We start from the raw sequence: 25,774 nt of genomic DNA, 5'->3' as shown, positions 1-25,774 counted from the left end.
CGAAAATTAATAAATTTTTATTAATAATTAAACATAAATTAATACATAATATTTATACATTAAATTTAAATATATTTTTCTCTCACGCAACAAATAGACGAATATTACTTATTAAATTCACGAAAATCTAGACTGTATTTTTGGCGAAGGGACCTGTACTATTTTGGACGAGACAAAGGAGGATGGTTACTGTCGTAAAAGTCGCGTATGGAAATATATACGCACAAAATACCGCGTTTGATACTAAACAGATGACACGCACTGATCCCTCGTGTTCGCGCGCGCATGAGCCGTGATGTTCACCCACGTGACGTGCTATATTTACGAGAAAGGCACGCTCGTATTGATACTCACGATCACACACTGTCGACCGGCCCGACCGAGTAAGTGTGTAAGCGAGGGAGACCACGTTAATATTTACTTTCATACACAGCCTCCGTTCCCGGCAGTCCATTCCCGGACTGTATCGTGTTCACTGAGTCTGAGAGGGACTCTTGGTGAATCGATCCGGTGTCTCGGCCCCGTCGATCCTCCACGCGATACTTCGGTCGCCAATAATTACCGTCGAAGATGCCCGTCGTATCTATGTGAGACGAATAAATTAACTGTGAAGACGGACATACGTGAATAAACAGTGAAATAAAGCGACGCGCTAATTTTTCCTCAATTGCCGATTCTTGAAAATAATAATAGTCAAATGACCGGTATGTGAGTGTTGTGTTTTTTCTTTGTGCTTTGTATATTATATACGATCGAAAAAGAAAATAAAATACGAAGCGACTCTGGATATGATATCGGAATTATTTTTCTACAGTGTTTTTTTATGATATTTATATAATTATTTATAAATATCGTATACGGAGAATTTTATAGCAGAAGTTTTTAGAAGATTATCGCTCTTGAAAGATCGATCTCAAGATTTACAAAAAATTATACGACTATTTCTTGCAGTTAGTACATTATAGTGAAGTCTGATCGAAACTGGAAGCTGATAACGGTATAACTCAATGTAGTATACATATTTGATATAATGATACCTTAACTGGGTCGACAGTGACAACTTGCCGAAGATACGAGCGACTGATTACCAATCAAGATATTAGTGCTGTTTAACGTGGCTTAAATGATTTATATTAATACACATATGTCGTGATTCATGGATGTTTATGATGCATATTCATCATATATTATTTCTACAAGATGTACAAAGTGCTTTGTACATCGCAAATTTTGTTTCGCCACCGGATTGTTACAATATGATATAATAGACATCGCTATACTTTACGTGGCAAATCAGCCGAAGAATTGCAAGATAACCGGATGCCTTGTCGCAAATGGGCATCGGTATCGACGTTCTGACGAACAGGAAGACTTTTTTCATAAAGTTCGTTATTATCCGCGAAGACCATAACCGACACTTGCATGATCGTTAATGTCAAGATAGAATATATCCCGCCAAGTCAAAAGAGTCGATAGAAAATCAAGGGATCGTAAAGCGAAAGTTCGTCGATTGTCGTGTAATTTGCAGGCCAGACGTTGTCGGAAATTGCGAAAAGTTCCGAGACACACACACTGTGTGTTGATATTCTTCTTGTCGACCTTCGGTTACCGATCTTTCTCCTCGGCATGATTGATGCTTCACGGAATGACATCAATGGAGATGCGATGAGCTACCGTGAGCAATAGTTAAGGATGACACATGAATGTGACGCTCCTCGATCGCGCGATTCTTATTATACAAAGATAGATGATCTAACAATCGCTCAAGGACGATTCTCGACGTTGTCGTGAGATAACCTACATCATCGTCAGCATGAGGATCCGCTACGTACCGCAAGATACCGGGAACGGCCACAGACGTATGCTATTTTTATTATTTGATGATTAGAAAATACATTGTGTGCGATTTATTTTGTATCTTATAAATAATATAAATCTAAAAAAAAATTCTTGCGTAAATTTCATCGCTAAAAATTATTTGCAATTAGAAGGTAATTATTTACAGTTGGTTCACATAAAAACAGCTAAACTATAAAATTATTTGAAATGTATTTATATTAAAAAAATACAAAATTGGCGAAATTATTTTTCATATTTCTCATATTTGAATTTAAAAATTACAAGTGTTTGTATGAATTTTTTCTACTTTAATATTTTATTTTCTATCTTCCTTGATATCCGTATCGACCTTAACTTGGTCAGTCTGATGCTGAACGTCGCGCAAAGGAAAAAGTTGATCCGTTATACGCGTGATATGTGTGTTTTGCGCTGTATACCTCTTCTGAAGTATCAAACTCGATTCTGGCGCGTTGTCTTTCTCAGAGCAAACCGACAAAAGCGTTTTAAACGTGCGCCCAATTTCGGCAAACCTCACATCGAAACGTTGCTTCCATCGATTTGAAGGAGAGATGACGAATTTTCCTCGATTCTCTCGCAGCGAACGCAATTCAATCGTTATCGCTCTGATATAAATCAGAAAGCAACTTGCATTCAGCAACATGTATGTGTGCAAGTTAGAATAAAAATACATATCAAATTTTATTTCGCGTCGCAAAATTGAGGTGAAAATCCCGTTAATTTTCTCTATCGGGTGATTTATATCGCGGATTGTTTTTTTTTCTCGCTAAATGCGAGTATTATCTCGTTCGTGTGCCAGTTATTTTACGTGCAATTTAGTAGAAAGTTAGATAACGCATTTTGATGTATGTACTTTGCTGTGTAACTTGCAAAAGCACTCTCTTCACTATATAGGGTATATTCATTAAAAATATTATTAACAGGATGAGATTCGTGTTTGTGTTAGTATCAATAAATAGGTATAAAACGAAGTACCAAAGTACATGCTTTTAAATTAACCATAATTCTGCCTCTATATAACTGCATTAAAATATAAACGACTGGACTGAGGGAATATTCCAAGCGTATGTATGCAACGTAACGCAATTACATGATTTTCGAGATGTTGTGTTTTAATAACCCCAGGTACCATTAAAATATAATTTTCGCGAAAATATTGCCTCGCGAAACAATTATGTGAAAAATAAGTGAGCTTAACGTCGTTTACAGCATTTTCCGCATTTTCCAGTTTGTTTCATTCTGATTTTACGGCTAGAATTACCGTGTTGTCACTGCAAATTTAGGCATATAAAGAGGGAATTTCATATTTCAGTATTTTAATCAGTACACAATTCTTTTTTACAGAAATAAAATTTTTAATACAGGAGTTTCTCCTATCAACAATGTTGATGCAAGATAATTTTTTTCTGGTGAATTTATATTTTTTTAAATAAATTGGCATACACACATATACATCAACATATATACATATACACATGAATAAACAATTCTGAGAAACTTTTTAAAAATGTGAAGATTATAATCATTTAAAAGTTATATTTTTTATTTTAATCTTTGCTTCTTTATTGTATATTATATCTCGAATGCTGTTTTAGATAACAGGATATTGTAAAAACGACTACCTTACGTAGAATAACACGTGATTGGTTGAAAAAATACTTGCCAATTTTCATGTTTATTTTTTATTAGAGATAGGAATTAAAATTGTATGTATAGGAGACAAGAGCGAATCTTACTCGCGCGTATCCTTTCGGTATAAATACAAAGTGTATACTTTACGGCGTAGTAATTGGATAAGCATACAGAGAGCCAATTTTAATAACTCATCATATATCTCCCATTTTTTTCTTCCTCTTTTAGCACTCTTGTTAATTCGTTATACAGACAGCCCTGAATAACTGCCATCTCGCAATTAAGCCATACGAATAAAAATTTATCTTTTATGAAGAATATATGATCGATAAAATTTTTATTTGTTTTATTAATTTAATATATTAATAATTTTTTCACATTTATTCTTTATTTCTGGAGAAAATTAAGGAGGAGAGTGCAATTTGCGAAATTATATGACAAAATTAGCTACGTATTTTTATTTTATTCTCTTAATATTAGATTAACATGTGCGAATAATTTTATTTTTTGCTCATGCATTGATACTTCTTATTAATTGTAAGTAAACTCTGAATTTTTTTTATAATTTTAATAAAATCAATTTTTTAGACGACTTTGATTGTTTCTAACTTTTGATAAAACTAGAATTGTTTTAAGTTGAATAATCAAAACATAATTTATTATGAACAAAATAAGAAAATGATAATGATTGGACCAATGTTTTTCAGAAAAAAGTACATAAAGATAGAAAACAAGACAAAAGAGCGTTTTAAAAATTTTGATATTTTTACATGTTCAACATTTGCAACATTTCAACATTTTTTAATTTAAATCTTAAAAATCATTATATATAGAGCTCATAATCTTTAGAAAATTCTACTTTTTTAAATGAAAGAAAATTTATAATTTTTTTGGTGCACTTCTTCCTTAAAGCATAGCAAAAACATCAAATATCTTTCAAAAATAGATTCAAATGTTTAAAATTTTTCATAAAACTTCTCATATAATTTTATCTTTATTTCCTATAAATTTTGTATAAATATATATGCGCAAAAATAGTGTTAAATATATAAACTCTAGAAAAATTATAAGAGACGTATATAGATAATGATTAAACCCTGAACGTTAATTATCTAGAGAACGGCAATTATTTGTAAGAGTATAAAGTGTGCTCTACGAAGTTCACATTTTCACTTCTCTTGGCGTGAACGATTACGTGAGTAAGTACCGTAAAAGAAGTTGCACAAGCGCCTTCGCGTTTCGCTTTTACGCGCGCACAAACACCTTACGATGATTGTCAGGACGATCATAAAATGGTATTCGAATTCACGCTGAAGAGAAATCGAAACTACAGATACCAGGTCGATCAATCTTCTCGATCGTATTTCGCGGCTTGTGCGTAACGTGTAACTCTTTATCGGCTGCACTTTTAAAATTACAACATCCAATTCTAATCGAAAGAATGAGAAATTTTAGAAGCAGTCCGGCTTCTCACTTCGCTTCGGCATTTCACTTTTGATTTCACATCGAGAGAAAAAAAATATCGTGATCATTGTGCGGAAGATGATTATTGCTGACTCACAGATGATTGCCATCGTAATTATTATACCAATGATTATAAACGTGAATAACTCGTGTAATAGTTTATGTAATATAAATTGTGGCAATACTTCACACCGCGTTTGCTTTCAGAAACGAAAACGTGAATATTTATCTTTTTGTGGCTACTCAGTTATATATTATTGTGAAATATTTATTGGATTATTAATTAGACATCATCAACACAAACCACTGGGTCGATAAAATTAAATTCGCATGACTTAATCTCTCGTTTGTAGCATATAATATTTTATTTGCATATTTTTAAACATATATATATATGTATATACACACATAATTTTACAAGATGGTTAACAACTTATACTCTAGCATTAACATTTTTTATTAATTTCCGGTTTTTGCACATTTTTTGTATAAATTTCCTTAAGAAAGTCTATACTTTCACATAGTACTTTGACATTTTCCTGCAAATCCAGAATTTAATTGGATATCAAATCGTATATATAATTAGTATTGGGACTAAGAAACAGATTAACGTAAGTAGAAAGATGATCGAGGCTATATATGTGTGAGCTTGTCTATACTTTCCCCGCAAAAGGAACTTATTACGAGAGATCGAGACGACTAAACAGTCGGCTGAAAAGTCCCAAGAGTAAATTTTATTTTTGCGTTGACGCAAATAAACTGACGACTTATTCCGGGACTTAGATGCATTTAATGACTATTAGCAACCGCGGTCGGAATTAAAATCCTCTCACATGTTACGAACAACGTTGTAAATCTGGTTTCGATGACGAAACCAGATTTATCGAATATTTAGCGATAGCGATCAATCATCTGATGCAGAGTTTGAAAAAGCAAAAGAAACATTATTCTATCTTCCTTCGTTTCCCCTTTTACGATAAACGAGATTGATACTTTCGAAGATATTATTAGCAAAAACGGAATATAAGTATACGATTAAATCTGAACAGAGTTGGCACTTTTTCGATTCATATTTTTAGATAAGCCAGTTCTTAATTTTTTTTTTTTTTTAAGAAAGGATTATAAAAATTATAAATATATTATAAAATTAATAAATCATTATTAACACGATTATTACATAATTTGTCCTTTTTAAAAAACGAATTACAAAAATTATACATAAAATTAATAAATTATTATTAACATATCGCGATGCTTAATACTTATTGTCGTAGTGATAAAATTATAGCAATTATGAAAGATTATTGGGATCAGTCGCGAAATATACTGTCTTGTTCTAAACTTTTAGTTTTAAACATATTTTAAAATCTATTCTATGTTCCGTTAGAACTATTTTCCTTATATTTTTTTATGACTTTCTTCAACGATCGATAGTGCCTTTTCATATACTATCCTATCGGAATTGGAACAAGTGTAGCTGTATCTCGATAATAAACACATGTTTATTTCATTCGAGGAGACATAACTCGATCGAGCAATTCGCGATTTTATTAGACATTCTCGCGTACCGCTAATATTTGCGCGTATTTCAATGTCACATGAGATCCACCGCAACCGTTCTCGGAGACGTGCAATTAGTTGAAAGATCTCCTCTGGCAGGCTCTGTGGGGAAGAACGGTTAGACTAAACTGCCGCTTGTCTCTTCATGGTCGAAATGCTCGCGGTCTTACGGTGCTTGGCGCCCGTAATAACGCGTCGATGCACATACACGGTATGATAATAATTTCGCAATAGGCGTCATTTTGTAGAAAGTCTCCTCAGGAATTCCGCCCGTATTGACTCAAAATTCTCTCTTGCAATGTCCTTCCTTAATTTTAAAATAATTCGAACGTAGCTACTACGCGAGATATAAAAAAATTTTTTACATCTTTCTTTCCTATAATACAATATGAATAATAATATATTTGTAGTATTTAAGTTTAAGAAAGATTTCGCCGCATCTCGATTGAAATAAATCGAGAACTCCAGTCGGATCTCCTTTCGTATATGTATATAATTTCTAGTCGCGCATTCAGTCGAAGAAGAAACGAAAGAAAAAGAACGCGGTCTGTAATTAGCACGACCGCTTGGCGCGCGCAATTAGACGAAAGTGTCCACGTGCGACGAGCGGATGCAACGTCTTACCTGCCAGCTAACCGTAGTTCTACTTGGCGCAGTCTCGAGACTTGGAGCGAGAATTGGAGCGTGCTCTCTCTCTATTTTTCTCTCTCCCTCTCGGATACGGTCGGAGAACATCCATTATAGCCGTGCGACGCGCTGTGAAAAAGCTGTCCCCGCGAAAGAGCCGCGAAACGGAGCCGCATAACAGAACCAGCGCGGCAGAACTTCTGGTTCTGTGACCGCGGATGCGTGCAGTTGATGCTTCTGTCACGGCGATTAGGGTCGCCATGCCGATACTTCTCGCATAGATGTTGGTATGCGAAAAATCGATGCTGTATAGTATCGTTAAGGCACTTTAAAATATTTTATAGATATCATTAACAGGGTATATACTCCTGGGAAAAACCTTGAAAACCTATTTTTAAGAAATTTTGTTGTATCTTGAAAAATTGGAATTTTCATGGAATTTGACTGGAATTGGGAAATGGGAAAGGGAATTTAAAAAGAAATTTCCTCTTGATAAATTTTATATACTCTTATATTATATTAGCTTAAGAAACATATATATGTCTAACATATCTTTCCAATATTTAAGTTTTTATTAAACATGTGATTTTTTATTGATTTATTTTTAGTATCAAGATCTTATGTAAGTTTTATAGAAAATTGTTCAATCTTTTAATAGGTAATATTTAAATAAATATACTACTTGAATAAATAATCAAATAAATAATAATTTAATAATAAACGAATAAATAATAATTTTAATAAATTAATATTCCTTAAGATGTTTATAAATTATTTTTTGTTTCATTTTTGCATATATTTTTAGCGTTTAGATATAGTGATATATCGCACTTTGTTATTGTCCAAATTAATTTTACAATTAATAAATCAATATTAAATGTTAGAAAAATTGCACTCTTGATAACATTGCAATCGTATGAATAGAAAACATTAGAAAGCTCGTACAATAAAGAAATTTATTTTTAAAAACTGCTTCTACAAATTTTCTTATTTTATCTGGAATTTTAAACGAAAATACCTGGAAAATCAAAGAATTATCAGGAAAGTTTTTACAAGATTTGAGTAGACACCTTGATTATAATTAATGAAAAATAAAATCTTTCAGAGATTTTAAAACAATGGAAGAAGTAAAATTTTTGTACGAAAAGCGTACAAAATGATATATTAAAATCTTATTTTTTTGAAAATAATGTAGTCAAATTATTTTCGACAACTGACTAAATTAATATTGTTTCGAGTTTAAGAATTTTATAACATCTCGAATAATTTGAATGTAATTCTTTTTTGTTACAGGTGAGTCTAAAAGCAGATCCTTACCTAGAACTCGACTAGAACGAGACCATAATGCTAGAGGTGAGTGTTAAGCGATAACACGTTTTTTTGTAGTAGATTTTTTCGCAATTATTTTTCTTTTTTATTTTACATACAACAAAGTATGTGAGGCTAGTTAAAAAATCAATTGAAAAATTATATATATCAAAATCGGGAATTAAAACCTTGTATTATGTAAGCACGAGGGATGCACTTTTTATTAACGCCTTGATTATAATTGAGCAAGTCAATCTATATTATTCAAGCTTTTAACATCCCGCCTGCTCACGCTAAACTCATCATTAGCATGTGGCCTACACTTATCGCCTCTGTAATTTTAAACAGAGTACAGTACCATTCGTTGAATAAGATGACAATGATCATTTAGCGATTTCATATACATATATTGCTGCATCAGTAAAAAATTTGTGTCTTTGTCTTCGTAAACTTTACCTTGACGCTTCGGCTTGAAAGAAGGCTAGTGTTCTAAATATAAACACTTGAATGCGCGATAATATGTTAATTGAAGTAAATGTCACAATAATATATCTTTACTGAAGTAATACTTTGCTAAGTTTGCGATCAGTAACAAAAACTATAGTTTAGTAATATAAGTAACTATAGTAATAGCAAAATTTACGACGTGATAATCAATGTTCTTTTTATATTTTTAATGCATCTTCGTACCTAAAGATATGTAATATAAATATATATATTACGAATATTAGTCTTAATTAGCAAAATTTTTTCACATACAGAAAATAATTATTTTCTTAATAATATTTAATAATTATCTTCTATAAAATCAGTATTTTCTTAAATTTTATTTTATGCATGTAATTAGTTTCCTAAATATCATCTTTTTTGATTGAAGATGGATTAAAATCGCATATTAAACAAAGTTTTTCATACTTTTGCAATAGCATTATTAATCGTGATTCGTATTTGATTAATCAAATCATCAAAATATGATAATCCTTGCAAGATTCCGTATAAAGTATTAATTAGCAAATTAATTATATATATAGGAAAAAAAGAAGGAATTTTTATTTAATCATACTTTGTGAATGACATCAGAGTTTGAGTTACATTATGCAACTAGGATTTAATAGATGACGTCAATTGCAATGGTAATGGAGAGAAAGTGTAATACTAATGCACATTGTCCACCTCTGATTCCTCGCTGCCATGTATCTTTAATGCGCATTGTTAAGTATGTATATACTATCATACCGAAGATTAATCGATTGCAAGGCCGGAATCTCGTAGGCGTGAGGATAATAACTGGATTAATTCATTAGACAATCAATTAAGCGCACAAACACCTTGACATTCTTGGTTTAATAAAGAATAATAATCATCTTGCTAATCAAATACGAATCACGAATAATAATGCTATTGCAAAAGTATGAAAAAATTTGTTCAACGTGCGATTTTAATCCATCTTCAAAAAAGATGATATTTAGGAAACTAATTATATGCATAAAATAAAATTTAAGAAAATACTGATTTTATAGGAGATAATTATTAAATATTATTAAGAAAATAATTCTTTTCTGTATGTGAAAAAATTTTGCTAATTAAGATTAATATTTGTAATATGTAATATTTATATTACATATCTTTACGTAAGAAGATGCATTAAAAATACAAAAAGAACATTGGTCCGATTTTTTCTCTCTCGCTTATGCTGCCAAAATGAAACTGATTTTTTTCATTTCGAGAGTTCTCTCGCACTTTTTATTTCCCACATTTGCAATTGCGTTGCCCGAATCAGCGACACGAAAATGGAATTTACGATGGGTAGGAACGTGCTGACGTATTTTTACATACTTTTCTGGCATTTTCTTCCTAACACATTCGTACCGCAAAAATTTAATTATTCTCTAGGCGGCTAAATTAGATTTTTTCCATTTGCTGCACCTTGCTGGGGTGTCTCTCGGTCTGGAAGAATTGGCATTTCTCTGCTAGTAATATTATATTCATATTATTCATAACATTCTCGCAGCTAATTAATCATGAAATTAATATAAACATTCCGTGAACACTTGAGATCGGCAACGAATCAACTAATTAATTCTAAGTAATAGCATTTGACAAAAGAAATATACATTCTTACATATATATGCATGCAAACCCTAATAAAAGATATTCTTTTTTATTTTTCGAATTGATTCTTAAACACTTCATAAAATATTTATTTGTTATATATATACAATATTTATACAATATAATATTTTGTGAAGTGTTTAAGAAAACACGTGTTCGTGTTCAAAAAGTGTTTAAAAAATAAAAAGAATATCCTTTTATTAGGATTTTATTATGATTAAATTCAATACTCATGTTTTGATACTTTTGTTTGGATTTAAAATATTGTTTTATGAGGGGGGGAGAAGATATATTAGGAGATTTATATTATCAAACGTGGATTTATATTATCAAACGTGGATTTATATTATCAAACGTTCTGGATACGTCAGAAATTATATTTAACACAGAATGTAACTTTATCGACATTATGCTCGATACAAGAGAGAGTCTGCAGAGAAAGGCTAGCTAGTTTGTAGCGTCAGAGACGGCTTATATTGGAAACGTTGTAGCAGTAAATGCTGGTGTTGGATAAAACAGAAATCTTCTACAATTAGTAACTCTAAAGCCCCTTGCACAATGCTAGGCGATAGCGATAAGAATAGCGATAGCGATAGAATAGTACCTTTTCTCTATTCCTATTGGTGAATATTTTTTATTCCACCAATAGGAACAGAGAATAGATGCTATTCTATCGCTATCGCTATTCCTATCGCTATCGCCTAGCATTGTGCAAGGGCCTTAATATATGGCATGACATTAAAATTAATTACATATAATTAATATTTTTCTTAAAATTTAAAACTAGATATACTGTTTCGACATAATATCTTCTTAAATTAATTTTTTTTTATACATATATACATACAGGTATATACACTTGAAATTGAGAAAACTGGAATCAACTAAACAATAAAAATAAAAAATTTACTTATCGTATAAAAAGTCAGGAATAAAAGGCTTCAATAAAATATAAAAATAAATATAATTTTTAAACTTAAGATATTTTAGTAAACTTATTAATCTTTATAACAACTTATTAAACTATTATATTTGAAATTATTTATAATACGATAATTATACATTAATTCTACATTTCTCGCAGGAACTGAATTTTTTCCTCGCAACACTCTCATTAATAAAGTTTCATAAAAATCTATCTCTCTATCTCTTCAATTAACAGAAGGAATAGGCTTGACGATCAAAGTATGCAAGACGTCTCGTTAATTATGAGTAATAATAATTACTACGTATCGCGACTCTACGAAGCTATCATTTCGAGAACTCGACATGCTTGAACTATCATGTCGAGCTTTTAGATTCTTTCGACGCGTATGCTCGTCGTGTATGTCGTACATGAAGAGCTCATTTAACGGTCGTACATCCCCTACAAGGCAAACGATGAAGATCACGGTCGGATCTTCGTATATGGCCGTCCATTCGGATCATTGACCGAGGTGCGAGGTGATACTGTATTCTTCAGCTTGACGCTCGCGCACGCAGGCAAATCAATTTCCACTTAAAATCCGCTTAAAGCTGCTTCCTACTTGTTCCGTCCCGTAAATGCGTTATGCCTCTCTTCTCCATCTTTGCGAGATCTATCCTTGCTTATGCCCGCACTACGACGGCCGGTTAGCGAGATCGCGTGACTTTTACGGAAATTGCTTCTCGCATTCGGCTAACGATCTCTCGAGAGAGGTTCTCGCTATTCATTAAGGGCACCCCCGCGGAAATTAAGCGCTCGCTTCTTACGATGATCTCCATCCGAGAGAGCCACGCTGGTGGTCCGTATCATTCATGTCCGCGGTTTACCTCTGTTTCATCGCGAATCTAATTGCGAAAGTCTAAGGGGGATCAGACGAGACTATACGTAATATTGTTCCTTACCTTGATTGAAATGCTTGCCAGGTCAATGTTCTGTTATAATTGTTCTCAGAATATTAAAATTGTTAATTGTTTTGCTAAATAGATTTTTTGAATCCTTGCATTTTCTTGAATTTACTTTATTCTGATTAATTATTAATTAATTATTATTCTGACGATTAATTGGAATAACTTGATAAAAAGAATCAAAATTCGAAGAATTATATTTTTTCGCGTAAAAAAATTAAATTTTATCTAGAAAAATTATTTGTATATTTCTCCAAGATTTTATTTTTGAGTCTTATAAAATTTTTTAGACGTATCGTTTTCACTTTTCTGATGTCCTAATTAGTGATTTTTAAATATTACGAGATGTAAACGATATTTTTCAAAAATTAATTGACAGCAGTCGAGTGAGCAAATGTGACAGTTTGCTTGGCAAGACAAATTATAGACAGACAACGTAACAGGAATAATATCGGCCAACTTTTGTTCTTGTTCTCGGTGCTGTAACATCGCATTAACACACCATTTTACGATTATACCTTCCTCTCTTAAATCCCACTTCTTTCCCACGTCTCGTCTACCAACCTTCATCTATCTTTCAGCAAAGTAACGCGCTTATTCAACGCGCCGTAACATTATCCCACCTAAATGCCCTTAGATCTTCCACTTCGCGCTAAGTGGCTTTTGCTGCGCGGTAGTCACAGTCTAGAAAAATTTATCCGCTTGCGGTTAACTTACGAGTGCGGTAGTGGCCGCAATTTCATAGAGCTTCGTTTATATAAATAGCCCGTTGTATACTTAACGAGAAACAAGAAATGCAACGGTCCTCCGGGAGAATAATATTACCGTTTGTTATTAAAAAAGAAAAAAAACGTGCACATTTGATGTTTACGCAGTGTATCTTAATGATAGCTCATTATTTATTATCAATAATTAATAGTAATGTGTTGCGAGAAAGAGGAAGAGAGATAAGTTTTTGATTAGTCTCATAATAATCTCTGTCGTGTTTTCAATTCGTTTCAATTGATCGACAGCAGAAAGGAAAATTTATTGCAGTAACGTAGAAGAGGGCAATATCTAGAGAAGTTGTCTGCACGTCTGACAATGAGATTCTGCAATGTCACGAACAACATGGCGCATATAAATGTACTCTACGCCGCGAAAGGGAGAGAGAAAGTGTTGTAACAGGAATTACACAACGATTGAATGACCGTTGCCAACACCGATTTCACACTCACAAATTAATCTTCTCCCCTTTCAATTTGTAAGGATAATTACCAGCGCGCGCGATAAACGATTTTTCCGCTATCAGTTTGCATTTTCTTTTGTAGTTGAGATGCATAGAGCGACGACGACGATTGCTGCATCGCTTTGCTGCATCCTATATTATCCCCCTTTCTTCCCCCTGCTCGCTAAAACCCCACAGCATCCTCTGCGGTTGCATAGTCACGTACTTTCTGTCTCTTTCTTTCACTATTTTCTGCGATTACCATTTCTCCATATCATTGTCCCAGGAATGTGGTAGCACATTTCGGTTCCTCTTTACGTTGACAGGAAAATCATCGCGAATAAATTGCAACACTGGAAATTTATATGGAAAAATAAAAAATTTATAAATTTAAAATATATAAATTTGTAATACTAATTAAATTAAATTTTTAATTATGATATTTCCAATTAAAAGTTTTTTACATTTTTGTTGCTTCTGTAATTATTGCGTATATTCTATTTTCATTCAACTGTACATTATTTAATTTTACAATATATTTTTCTGTAAATCACAAATATATTTATTTATATTTTTATTTATATTTATTTTTCTTGTGATGATGATTTAAAATTATATGTTGCATATTAAAGTCTAATATTAAAAAAAAAAGATGGGAATGTAAGATTAGAACATCATGTGACACATATGTGAAGATTCTTTTATAGAGATAATATATCCGTTACTTATATGTTCAGTGACCTTTCTCTATTTTCATTAGGTCTTCTTTTTTTTTCGACTTTAGGTCTTCGCGCATATTAGATATCGTGTCTGTCCAGCTGACGCTTATGTTTGGCTGACATAGTATATCTCTGTTTTTCTTATAGGTTTCTTATTATTAAGAATATTCCAGTGCTCTTCGTTTACACGTGATATGTGTATTCCATCACGCCTTGTCTTTCATTTTTTTGGGGGTTTCGTTAAGTACCTCTTATCCTATTTCTCCATCATCTGTTCTTCTCTGACTTACTGATATCAAAAAAAATTTGGATTTTTCCAATATAGACTAAAGACTCATTCTTTTCTTCAATCTTCCCGATTAAGAACTTGATATATCGTAAAACTTTCTTTTTTCTCTTGTGTGATTAAAATGAAACTTATAATAAAAGAAATTTTTATTTTAAACTAATAATGATAATTTTTGTTTTAAATTAAATTTATAGATATCGTTTATATAGAATCACGATAAATATCTATTTATAAATGAAACGCAAATATTTTTTTTATTAAACTATACTATTAATTACATATTTTATATAAATAAGAATAAAGGTGAGAAAGACGGTATGATTATTTGCTGCTGTTTTCTCATCACTGTTATAATTAAACTAAAATACAAATTAAAATATATTCGATGAGGAATGAAGCAAATTAAAGACACTCGTTTATGCGATTCGCGCGTACCTCTTTGATATGCTCTGACAAAAAACGATTTACCGCTCGTCACAATTATCGCTCATAAATTGCAGTGCAATTGCCTTACGCTATGCATCAATACGAGCTTGTGCATGCGCGCGGTAGTGAATTAATACCTGTCGACGATACCGGAGATACAACCGTTTGCAGGACACATCCTGCATCTCTCCGGAGTGCGATAGGAAGTAATAAAAAAAAGTTCACCAAGCGCAATGAACCTAATCTCGGCCAAAATTTATGTTTCAAACGATATACATAACTGTTAACTGCTGACACTGCTCCTCCGCTAATTACTCCGCGTTAAATCATTCTCGTACCGTGAGCAGAGTATCGATCCGAACACGGATGCTGAAGATAAAATACGAGGGGTGTAAAAAAGTAATAGTCAAAAAGCGGTTTTACAGCTATTATTACTAATCAATTTTTGATTATTTACTCGATTAAAAGAGAAAATAGGAAGAATATTTCTTTATTGATAAAAATTTTATTTATTATCAGATACAATATATTTTTTTTTATTTGGAGAGAATTTAAATTAATATTTATATCTTTTGTGATTTAAGTAGAATAATCATTTTACAATTATAAGCGATTCTAATTTCTTAATAAAACAAATATTTCCGCCGTATAATATACAAATACAACTTGCAACAGTAATGACAATTACGGGGTTTTATATTTTTTCATCTGCTCTTACATTTCACATATCTCTCTCTTCTCACAGAAAACCTGTGTAATACAAATTTTAAATTAATTTTTATTGAGAATAAAATTTTCTATCAATTCTTTTTATATTTTTTACATACAAAATTATTATTATGCGTAATAATAGTATTAATATTAATAATGGTTATTGCATATAAACTTTTAATGAATATGATTTGTTTTATAATTCTAAGGGAAATATATTTAAGAAGCGCCTTAGACCTAATTTTTAAAAAATATTACTTAAGAAAGGGGAACTCTTTGAAGATAACAGTTACCTCTTCAAATATTTTGAGCCTTGCGTTTCAATATCGCGTCCGTTATTTTATCAGTTGCAGAATGCCGAAAGAGATTGTTAAACGCTCGAACGGTATATCTGTAAATTTATTCCTAAGCGTCGATAAGAGCATTCCGACGCGAAGAGGAACGTGGAATTTCTATCTCGTGAACGAACACGCGCAAGATACGACAGATAAAGGGAGGAAGTCCGCCCGAGAAACGCCCGGCGCACGGCTTCTTTAGACAGACACATATATATATATATATATTTTTTTTTTAATTCACGACCCGTTGTCGCGACGCAAATGCTCGCCTTTGGAGGTAAAACGGAAGTCGCGAGCGTGTGCGCGGAGGATCTCCGTTATATTTCCTGCCCGACGTCGAGCGTTCCGGCGCCTCTGCCACGTGCGTCCGTATTAATTCACGCGAGCGTTCCCCATGTAAATCCCCGTCACCCCGGGGCCGTGTGCCGCTTTCAAGCCCGGAATAAAGTGCACTTCTGGGAATGCGAGCTTCACTCCGAGGCGAGCTTCTTGCTGAAACTGGCTCTCAGTGACCGTTAAACGGCACAAGAATCATCCTTCTCTAGTGATACGTTTCTGAGTATATTTATAATATAAAAAAGATTGGCCATTAAATTTTTTTAACGTTCCTTGTGTATGGAATTTTTTTAAATTGATGCTTAAAATCTGTCATTTCTTGCGGAGAAAAATTTCTATGTATAAATGACGTAATTGAATTTACATCAATTATATAACGTTAAATTGAATTAAATTACGAGGAATCTTTTTCGTGGAAAAGAATTTATAAAAGAAGTTAATTTTATATTCTCTTTTTTTATTTTTTATTGATCGAAAAATTATTTTATGTATCTTTATATTGTATACAAATTATTTCAGAAATGTAGATTAAAAGTTTTTAATTCATTTTTTATTTAGAATAAAATAAAAAGTTTCTGTCAATTCTTTTTACATATATAAAATTACTATGCATAATAATAGTATTAATATTAATAATAGCATAGTAATAGTTGTATAATATAGGTATTCCATATAAACTTTTTTTTAAAGAGTTTATGTATCTTTATATATACAAATTAGTTTAGAAATGTAGAATAAAAATTAAAAAATTTTTTATTTAAAATAAAAAATTCATCAATTCTTTTTACATACAAAATCACTATGTATATAATAATAGTATTAGCATAGCAATAGGTGTAATATATTGCATATAAACTTTTCGTATTTAACCACAACAAAGGGACAGTACGGTTTACACAAATTATTTCATGTGGTAACGTATGTAAATAGATATGTTGAATATAGGATCCAGCAATCTCTGCTGGAAATGCAGAAGCGGCCGGGTATTTCGCTCTAATTTTAGATTCTGTTACCGAGCACAGACGTACCCTCGGTGTATATTTCGGCATATTATGTTCGACGTTCCGGAAATAAAGCCGCCTTCCAACATCGAGCGCGAGCGAGCAAGCATTTACATGCAATGACTTCCGGCTGGCTCGCCGACATTTTGTTTATTTCTCTGTTATACCCGCCCGTCGTTGCATGCAAGAGAATCACAAAGCCAAGAGGTGCATTTCACGACGACTTGATGTGCGAAAAGGAAATATTGATATCCGCTACGTGACACATTCGTATCGTACATTCGACGAAACAAACTTTCAAACAGGAAAATGTCATTTTCGTGTTACAGTTAATTAACACGACGCGTTTTCTCGGTTTCTTACGTTTTTATTTTTTAAACATATGTATTCGTGTGTACATTGATCATTATTTTTTTCTCGTAGTCGCTTGCGCTTTTAATCTTCTTTTAGAAAGTTCGGCTATCCAGTCCTCCTTCGTTCCATAAAACGTGGACGGCGGTATTTCATCTAATTTTTCATTATACTTTTCCAATTTCTTCATAAAATGTATTCCCAAATCACACTTAGGCCATGGTTTAGCTCTACAGAGTTCCTCTATTGTGAAATACGTATAGATAAAAAAAGAATGCATTAGCTAAAAATTCAGATTATTATCTTATATAAAAACTGTATTAGTATGTGAGATATTATATATTATATATTATCGCTATAATCTCATATGTTAGATATTAAATACAACACGTTATCATGATTTTATGAATTATTATAATCTCTGGTACATGTTTTTTAAATATTTGACTTATTTGTCAAATCGTAAAAAAAGAATTAAATAAATTAAGTAAAATTAAATAAAAATTAAAAAGAATTAAATTAAATTAAAATTAAATAGTAAAGGTTAAATTAATTAGAGAAACTATGTTTTGTATAATCGAATTTTTTCGAGCAACATCTGTTTGGAAAGTTGCAGTTGTTTGACTATTTCGATATTAGACCGTATTCGTTCTGTTATTAGACGTTTCATGCATACTGCCACATAAAGTGCGCGGGCAATCATGTTGAAGGCCATTCCGGCGATAACAGTCGCAATCGGTATAAAGTATGCCCCCAAGCAGCTCTCTCGATTTGATTTTTTTGCATCTCTTTTTGCGACTCGAAGATTTTTGCGATTTAATACTAGACGCTGCTAATTTCGACGTTTGTTTTTCTCTCTCAGAATCATCCGTTTCCTGAAAGCACAATATTTCGTTATCATTTACTATTAAATATAATCTCGAATATACTTACAATTATTTGCAAACTTATTTTATTTTTGTATAAACTTAATCGCGATAATTATAGACATATTAACTATGGGAGTTTTAAGTACAGAAAATAGTATGTTTTAATTATTTTTAAATAATGTAATAATATAATAATCTTTTATTTTCAACATTTTTGTGATTACATTTATTATACGTAAAGATACAAAGAAAATATATTTTACATTAAATATATTAAATACATCAACAATTTAATAAAATCTGATATACCTTTGTGCATAATTATTCTTAATTAAAGATAGGTATAATTATTTTTCTTTGCTCACATTAATTTCTCAATATTTTTAATATTATCCCAAATATAATAAAACTTCAGTTTGATCGTGATTTATCGATTCGTTTGTTCTATCTCGATCTTCGTCTAATCGATCTATACTCTGTTTACGTTCGATGCAGTTGTCCAAAGTTCGTCGTCGCTTTTCTTTTAAGACTGTTTGCAAGAATGGTGACAGAACACATTCGTCCTGCAGACCGTTTCTTTTAGACCGACAGCTCTCGTATCTCTCTAGTTGGTGAACAGGCATGTGTTCTCTGTAGCGAGCCAACAACTCCTGCGAGTCAGACAGGCGCGACGTATCCCCGGGAATTCTTCCGGGAGTTAAGCAAGCTTGTCTAAAAGCTGTCGCTGATCTTTGACACGCGGCTGCTTCATTCGATTTCGCGGATTCTGCTCGCAGCATCCATTCCGAAGCCTCAGGACGCTGAAGTTGTTCCTCGTCGAGACTTTGTTGATCGTCCGTGCCGACAAAAGTCGACGAAGACGTCGCGATTGATGCCGAAGAAGATTTCGCGCGAAGGAAATCTTTGCAAAGACTCTCCTTGATTGTCGATTGTCGTTCTGGCTGGCAGCAACTGGTTGGACAAATCCGTGTCTTGGATTTCTTCGAGAATTTCTTCGAGAAACTTGATATCTCGGAAGAATCGAGATAGTTTCTACATGTCATTTGAGAAAATGGAACTTTTATCTCTGAGGAAATATCGGTTTTCTGCTCTGGACATGTGAATTCGCATTCTGAAGGAGAATTTGTCACTTCCGATTTTTGACGTAAAACAGCTGTTTTTGATGAACATCGAATAACGTTCGCCGAAGGTTTTTGGCAGGGTGTTACAGCGCACTCAATTAAAATCACTGGCTGATTACGCGATCTATCGTCGCAGTAGGATATCTCCAACATTTTTTTTGATGTCGACAATATATTATTTTTGTATCTTCAGGTTGTTTCTTGTTTCTGTCGATCTCTAGATCTAATCTCGCAGTAGAAACAGCTTCTACTGATATTTTATCAGTCAGAGCTACTGAATCATCGGTACAGTTTTGAGATTTTAGAATGTAGGATGTTGGATGTAAGATAAATTTATTGGCTATTTGATTCTGAGAACAAATATCAATCGAGCTAGTCCGCTGCTTTATGTCTTCACGTCGCGATATCACCCTGAAGATAAAAGAAATCGATTTCGAAAAAACTGTCTAGCCGTTCAAAGTAGTCACAGATAAAAATAATATATAAAATATATATACATAATATATTTTATGATTTTTGCTATGATTCGTTAACGCATCTTGCGGATCACTGCCAATTACATATGCAATCTAAATTAATATTCATATTTTCTTATGAATTATATCTTTCTCTTTTGTATATTTTTTATTTTTTTGACATCTTATATCACAAAAATTTTTAAAAATATAAAATTTTATTTTTTAATTAAAATTAAAATTAATTATTTTAAAAACTAAAATTATAAAATTTTTTATTTAATTAAATAATTAGATAAAAAAATTATACATATATATAGATACATTTTTTTTTAATATCTCAGCGATTCCTCAAGATGTCAAGTAATTTTCTATTCAAATATTGTGCATCAATTTAAATCCTACGGTCTCGTACCTCGAAGACGAGTTAAATGTTGATCTCGCTTTCTTAGACAAATATGAATTCCGAGTGGTCGCTTCGGCGGGCACCTGGACTACCCGGACCACCGGTCGATCAGCCTTCAACCGACACTTTAGCACGGTGCATCCCGGCATATACCGCGAACACTGATGGCAGGTGGGCAACGTGGTCGGCGGGCATTCAAGGTCGCGAGACTATCGGGGATCGAATTACTACATACAGGTCGTATCGCGTGTACTCGAGCTTATGACGCGACTTTATCCCGCGCTAGCTCGGGGGGCGAAAGGGAGGGATCGCCCTTTAAGATCTCCCTATTCGAAAATTTCCACGGACGCGCCTTTGCCGATAAAATCCAATGTTAAATGTCGCGGTCTCCGATCGCGAGAGGGAAAAAAATCCGCGGGACCTTTGCGGAGTAGGTTTTCAAGGTCGCGATATTGTGCTACGCTCAAGCTCGAATTACACTCGCGTCTTGTATCGCTCGACCACTTATAAGACCAATGACTACACACTGTTACTGGCTTGTTATCCGATGGAGAGATATTTTTTTTCCAAATAACACATCTGCTTGCGATTACACAAATTCTGACTCTTTACGACATCTCAGTACACATGTTGGTTGTGCTTTTATTTCACATTTAACGGCTACATAGTTAAATAACGTATGATCTTTTTTCATTATGGATAACGTTTGACAAGAAATTTTTTTAGAAACTTCGTCTTATATATTTATTACTGAATCTTTGTGATGGTTTAAGCAGAGAGTGATATAACTGACTCGTTTTAAAAGAAAACTGTTATTCGAATATTATTAATGTTTGACAAATGCAATTGCAATTTATTTGCGATTGTGTGACAAATTGATATTTTAATTATCGGCTGGAAAATACCGCGTGACGAAGTGACGACTTCACGGTATTTATTCATGGACGTGCGTTAATGAACGGAGAAAAGACAGATAAGAAAGCGAGAAGAGAGAAACACGGAACGGGACAGACACAAAAAAAAGACAATCGCGCGGGAGTTATTTGTAGAGAAAAAATTCGCGGAGGAGACGTGCGAAAAACACAGGAAAGAGAGGAATCTCCCTCTCGTGATGACTCATTTACGGCTACGTCTGTCATCGCGAATTAAAGGAGGCGAGATTTTTTTCTTCGCGAGTGATGCACGAAGGCGCCGTTTATCTTTTTTGTCTTATTGGTGAGAACGAAAAGAATCTCGCTATTTATTAAACTGTTTCCGCCATTCAGCATTCGCTATTCGAATTTTTATAAGACTCTTAAGCCCCTTGCACAATGCTAAGCGATAGCGATAGGAATAGTGATAACGATAGAAAAATATCTATTCTCTGTTCTTATTGGTGGAATAAAAAATATTTACCAATAGGAACAGAGGTTAGATATTATTCTATCGCTATCGCTATTCCTATCGCTATCGCTTAGCATTGTGCAAGAGGCTTTAAGTCTTTATTTAGCATTAATACTTTATAAGGTAATGATACATAAATATATGTATACACGTCAGTCGTCAGTCATATTTTCTAAGGTAATTGGAAGAGAGAAAGATAATTCTGCACGCTTAAATATATTGCAATTAAATAAAAATTAAACTATCGTGAAACAATTTACAAATCAATTTTCTTACTCGAGATCGCAAAGCTTTCGACTTGCCAATTTTATCGCAAAAGCTGGATATAACTTCAATTTTCGGATTTTGCCTAAAAAATATGTATCATCATAAATATATATGCATATAAAAACTGAAAAAATATGATATATAAAATTTATATATAAAATTTCAAGCTACACTCTCGAAAGATGCAAAAAATTCTATTTTATTTCTATATAAATGACTGGAAGTGGTATGTGTAATCATTATGCTAATCGGTACATTAAGGTGTAAGGCCGGAATAATTGGCAACAATGCCGGTCGCAAAAGTTGCTTCGCGGTACGTGATCACGAATGCGATTCTCATTGTCGAATTTTGCACTGGTCAGTAAACTGGTCCGTCTGTCTGTCCGTCCATCCGTTCGTTCATCGATTCAATCCCGAAATAAGTATGGTACCCAATGTCCGGCAAACATATGCAAATCGCTTTATCGCTCCCCTACGGTAAAAAGGAGGTACCGACGTTACGTTACAGCTGCCCTGTGTATGATTCGGCTTCGTATAAATTCTTTCGCTCGATTTCGTACGACTGCGCGCCCCTAATACATTTTACTTTGAGGCCCGGTAATGAATAATCATTTGTATATAACGAGGGGGATGACGATGATGATGTGCGATTTTTCGGCAGGACATTAATGGATCATTTATGATCTGTACGCACCGTGCAAAAAAATTCATTATCTTTAAAGACATTATTTTTTAACGATATATAATTTTTTACGTGACCTGTCATCCCCCCAAGGCGCTTTTATGACAATTTGCATAGATTAAACCTTGGGAAAATTCGTCGCCGAGTAAAGATTTAATTTTGTGTTCCGATTTAATTTCTAGACTCGAGGAAAGACGGATTTCTAGACAAAAGTTATCGTAAGTGCTAAACGTACAGGTTAATAATGGTGGTAACTTGGTCGGTCTTTTCAGGAACTTTTGTCATCTCGTATAAATCTGCCGTTTCCACTTTTGTGCACTCCTTCGTTAACTCCCAGAGATCACTTTAAACTGTTGATTTTTCTACTTTATAATAGTCCAAAACTTTGTGCATTGTAACTGAAATTTTGACACTTGGTGACCACCTGAAGTTGATCGAAAGTGGTAAAACGATGCCTTTCTGAAATGAGTTTGCGCAAATAAGTTTTTAATTTTAAATTTATTTAGTCTCGTCAATTTTATTTATTTTTATATAATTAAATAATTGTATCGACCTTTACAATTAATCTCGATTTATGTGTAAATTCTTTCTGAGAATGAGCAGGTCTTTTATATTTGACTACAAATTGATCGAGTAACACAGTTATATATATATATATATATATATATATATATATATATATATAAATATTGCTGTGCTGTTCAAACAGCGCAACATACAGCATTTATGCGGTTACGCATGAGCGATAGAACAGGGATAAAAATGACTTCGCACATTTGAAGCATAGAAAGAAAAATCTTTTGTAAAAAACGGGAGCGACAGTCGTAAACAAGTTTATCTATAGTGTTATGTATCAAAAGATCATCCAGTATTGATTTTGAATAAGTTATAAAATTAATAAATTTTCTAAATATTTTTATCATATTAATAAATTAATAATTAACAAAAATTAAATTTAAGTTAAAATGCAGAATTTTATATTACTGTAATTGAGCTATAACTTTTTCTTGATTTTCTAGATACGTTCAGTTATTTTAAAAGCCATATTAGACATAAAAATGTTAATAATATTTAAGTTAGAGGATATTCATCAATTATGATAATAAATAACCTATATATAAAATTTAAATTATATATGTATATATAATATTTAAAAAATTATATATAATATAAATTATATATTTAAAGTATATATAATATAAATTATATATATATATACATATACATATATAATATTATAAAATATAATATTAAAATTTTTATCAAAACTTTTTTTATGAAGGTTCCATAAACTATCTCAATCTTACTGTATCAAATATTACAATAAATTATTTATATCTCGAGATCGGAGTTAAATACGACACTTTTGAGTGAAACAAATCGGCTTTGTCGCTTTTTTCTTATACTGCTATCATTACTACAGTCTGTCGTCGGACCGTCTTCGTCGTCATCGTTCTTTCGTCCGCTGTCAAGACATAAAGAGATGACTGTAAAAAGAGTGAAAGATAAAGGAAAAAAAAAAAGACGAAAAGAGACGCACGTCGAGATCTCTCGCCTACACGCACTCTGCGTTGAGGCAATCGCTCGTCTTCCCACACGTAATTCTTGTTCCTTAAATGCTCATCTCTCGCGCCCCTTTAATCTCTCTCTCTCCCTTTTTTTTCGTCGTTTAATCTCGCCATAAATCCGACATTTATTCCCCGCGTGCAGTAAGGAACCGGAATTAAGATAGCGCCACGTTAATTGCCGCCGTTAATAGGATGTTTAGTGGTATGTATCCAGTCAGTCGAGCCGCATCTTTGTATAATGCCGCGGGTAATTACGTTGCATAGATCATGAGTGTATATATATATATTTTTTTTTTTATTAATTGGAATAGATATGATCCCCTAATATGCGTTCACCAAAAGTTATAAATTTAATTAATCGAAAATTTCGAAATTTGAATACGCATAATTTTATTGATGACAGGTTCTTAGGGTTCTTAGGTGTAAATAGTAAAAAGCGATGTCTATGTTTACTCGCAAAAATATTTGGAAAATTATCTTCTTCTCATCATTAAATATGATTCATTATATGAGCATCGAAAGAGCATCTCTCGTACGATTACACACATATGTTTAATATTAAGCAACAAGTTTCTATCTTTTACTTATTTCCTAATCATTCTTGATGTGTTACTAAACTAATTGATAATTACAATTGTAGTCTAATGTGTATTTAAATGTCAAGTCATATTCGTGGATAATACTCAATACTTGCATCGAATCTCGCGTTTCATAAGGATTAACATACGAAAAGTTATATTTAATATTTAATCGTTTCGTTCTACAGGCTTGCATGCGATCTTGTAATCTGCTGCAGCCAATTACAAATTTTTATATCCGTCGTGTGTAACCATAAGTTTATTCTAATTCAAATTGTATAAGAAATTTGTAAATTCATGCAAATCAATGAGCGCATCAACGAGCTATTTTAATATAAAAACAAGCATTTTCTCTCTGCGCTGTTTCTTCGATTTTATTTATTATTTATTTATTCACTTGAACATAGTTTCACTTAAATTTTATATCCTTAATTTAATATTTTTTTTAAATTCGACTTTGAATATATACTTAAAAATATCAAATCTTTAACAAATAAAATTCCGCAACGACTAATTATAGATTGAATAACACACGATGACATCGTGACTTATCTTTTCATTAGATGAAGAGAAAGATATCTTTAAAGTACTATATATTTACTGCAAAATGTTATATGGTGCTTCTTAGACGAGCACGA

General features: G+C 32.5%; 2 protein-coding genes and 1 pseudogene across 22 annotated transcripts in view; 1 reads left to right on the top strand and 2 right to left on the bottom strand.

The window, feature by feature from the left end:
• Positions 1-25,774, bottom strand: part of LOC145935871 (uncharacterized) — a 271,196-nt gene that overhangs the window by 1,146 nt on the left and 244,276 nt on the right. For 3 of the 4 annotated variants that reach the window (XR_014425294.1, XR_014425295.1, XM_083037596.1), the window contains one exon: positions 18,193-18,682. The exons of the other annotated variant lie outside the window; for it this stretch is intronic. Coding sequence is in view for 1 of the 3 variants with exons in the window: in XM_083037596.1 (XP_082893722.1) it covers positions 18,443-18,682 (240 nt within the window). In the remaining 2 variants the exon portion in view is untranslated. Of the gene's footprint in view, positions 1-18,192; positions 18,683-25,774 lie in introns of those variants that run through there. 4 annotated transcript variants of the gene reach the window in all.
• Raskol (Ras GTPase-activating protein raskol) overlaps positions 1-25,774 on the top strand; it is a 370,271-nt gene that overhangs the window by 276,290 nt on the left and 68,207 nt on the right. For 11 of the 18 annotated variants that reach the window (XM_083037555.1, XM_083037556.1, XM_083037557.1 and 8 more), the window contains one exon: positions 8,434-8,493. The exons of 6 other annotated variants lie outside the window; for them this stretch is intronic. In XM_083037555.1, coding sequence (XP_082893681.1) covers positions 8,434-8,493 — 60 coding nt within the window. Of the gene's footprint in view, positions 1-1,190; positions 1,860-8,433; positions 8,494-25,774 lie in introns of those variants that run through there. One more of the 18 variants, XM_083037569.1, reaches the window with a different exon arrangement.
• On the bottom strand, positions 19,066-21,352 carry LOC145935967 (uncharacterized; annotated as a pseudogene).

Source organism: Prenolepis imparis, unplaced genomic scaffold, assembly GCF_030444845.1.
Source record: "Prenolepis imparis isolate NDT839.2.m4 unplaced genomic scaffold, iyPreImpa1.0 SCAF_5, whole genome shotgun sequence".
NCBI classification, from domain to species: domain Eukaryota; kingdom Metazoa; phylum Arthropoda; class Insecta; order Hymenoptera; family Formicidae; genus Prenolepis; species Prenolepis imparis.
The sequence above is the reverse complement of the archived record's forward strand: the minus strand, read 5'-3'. Positions and strand labels throughout refer to the sequence as shown.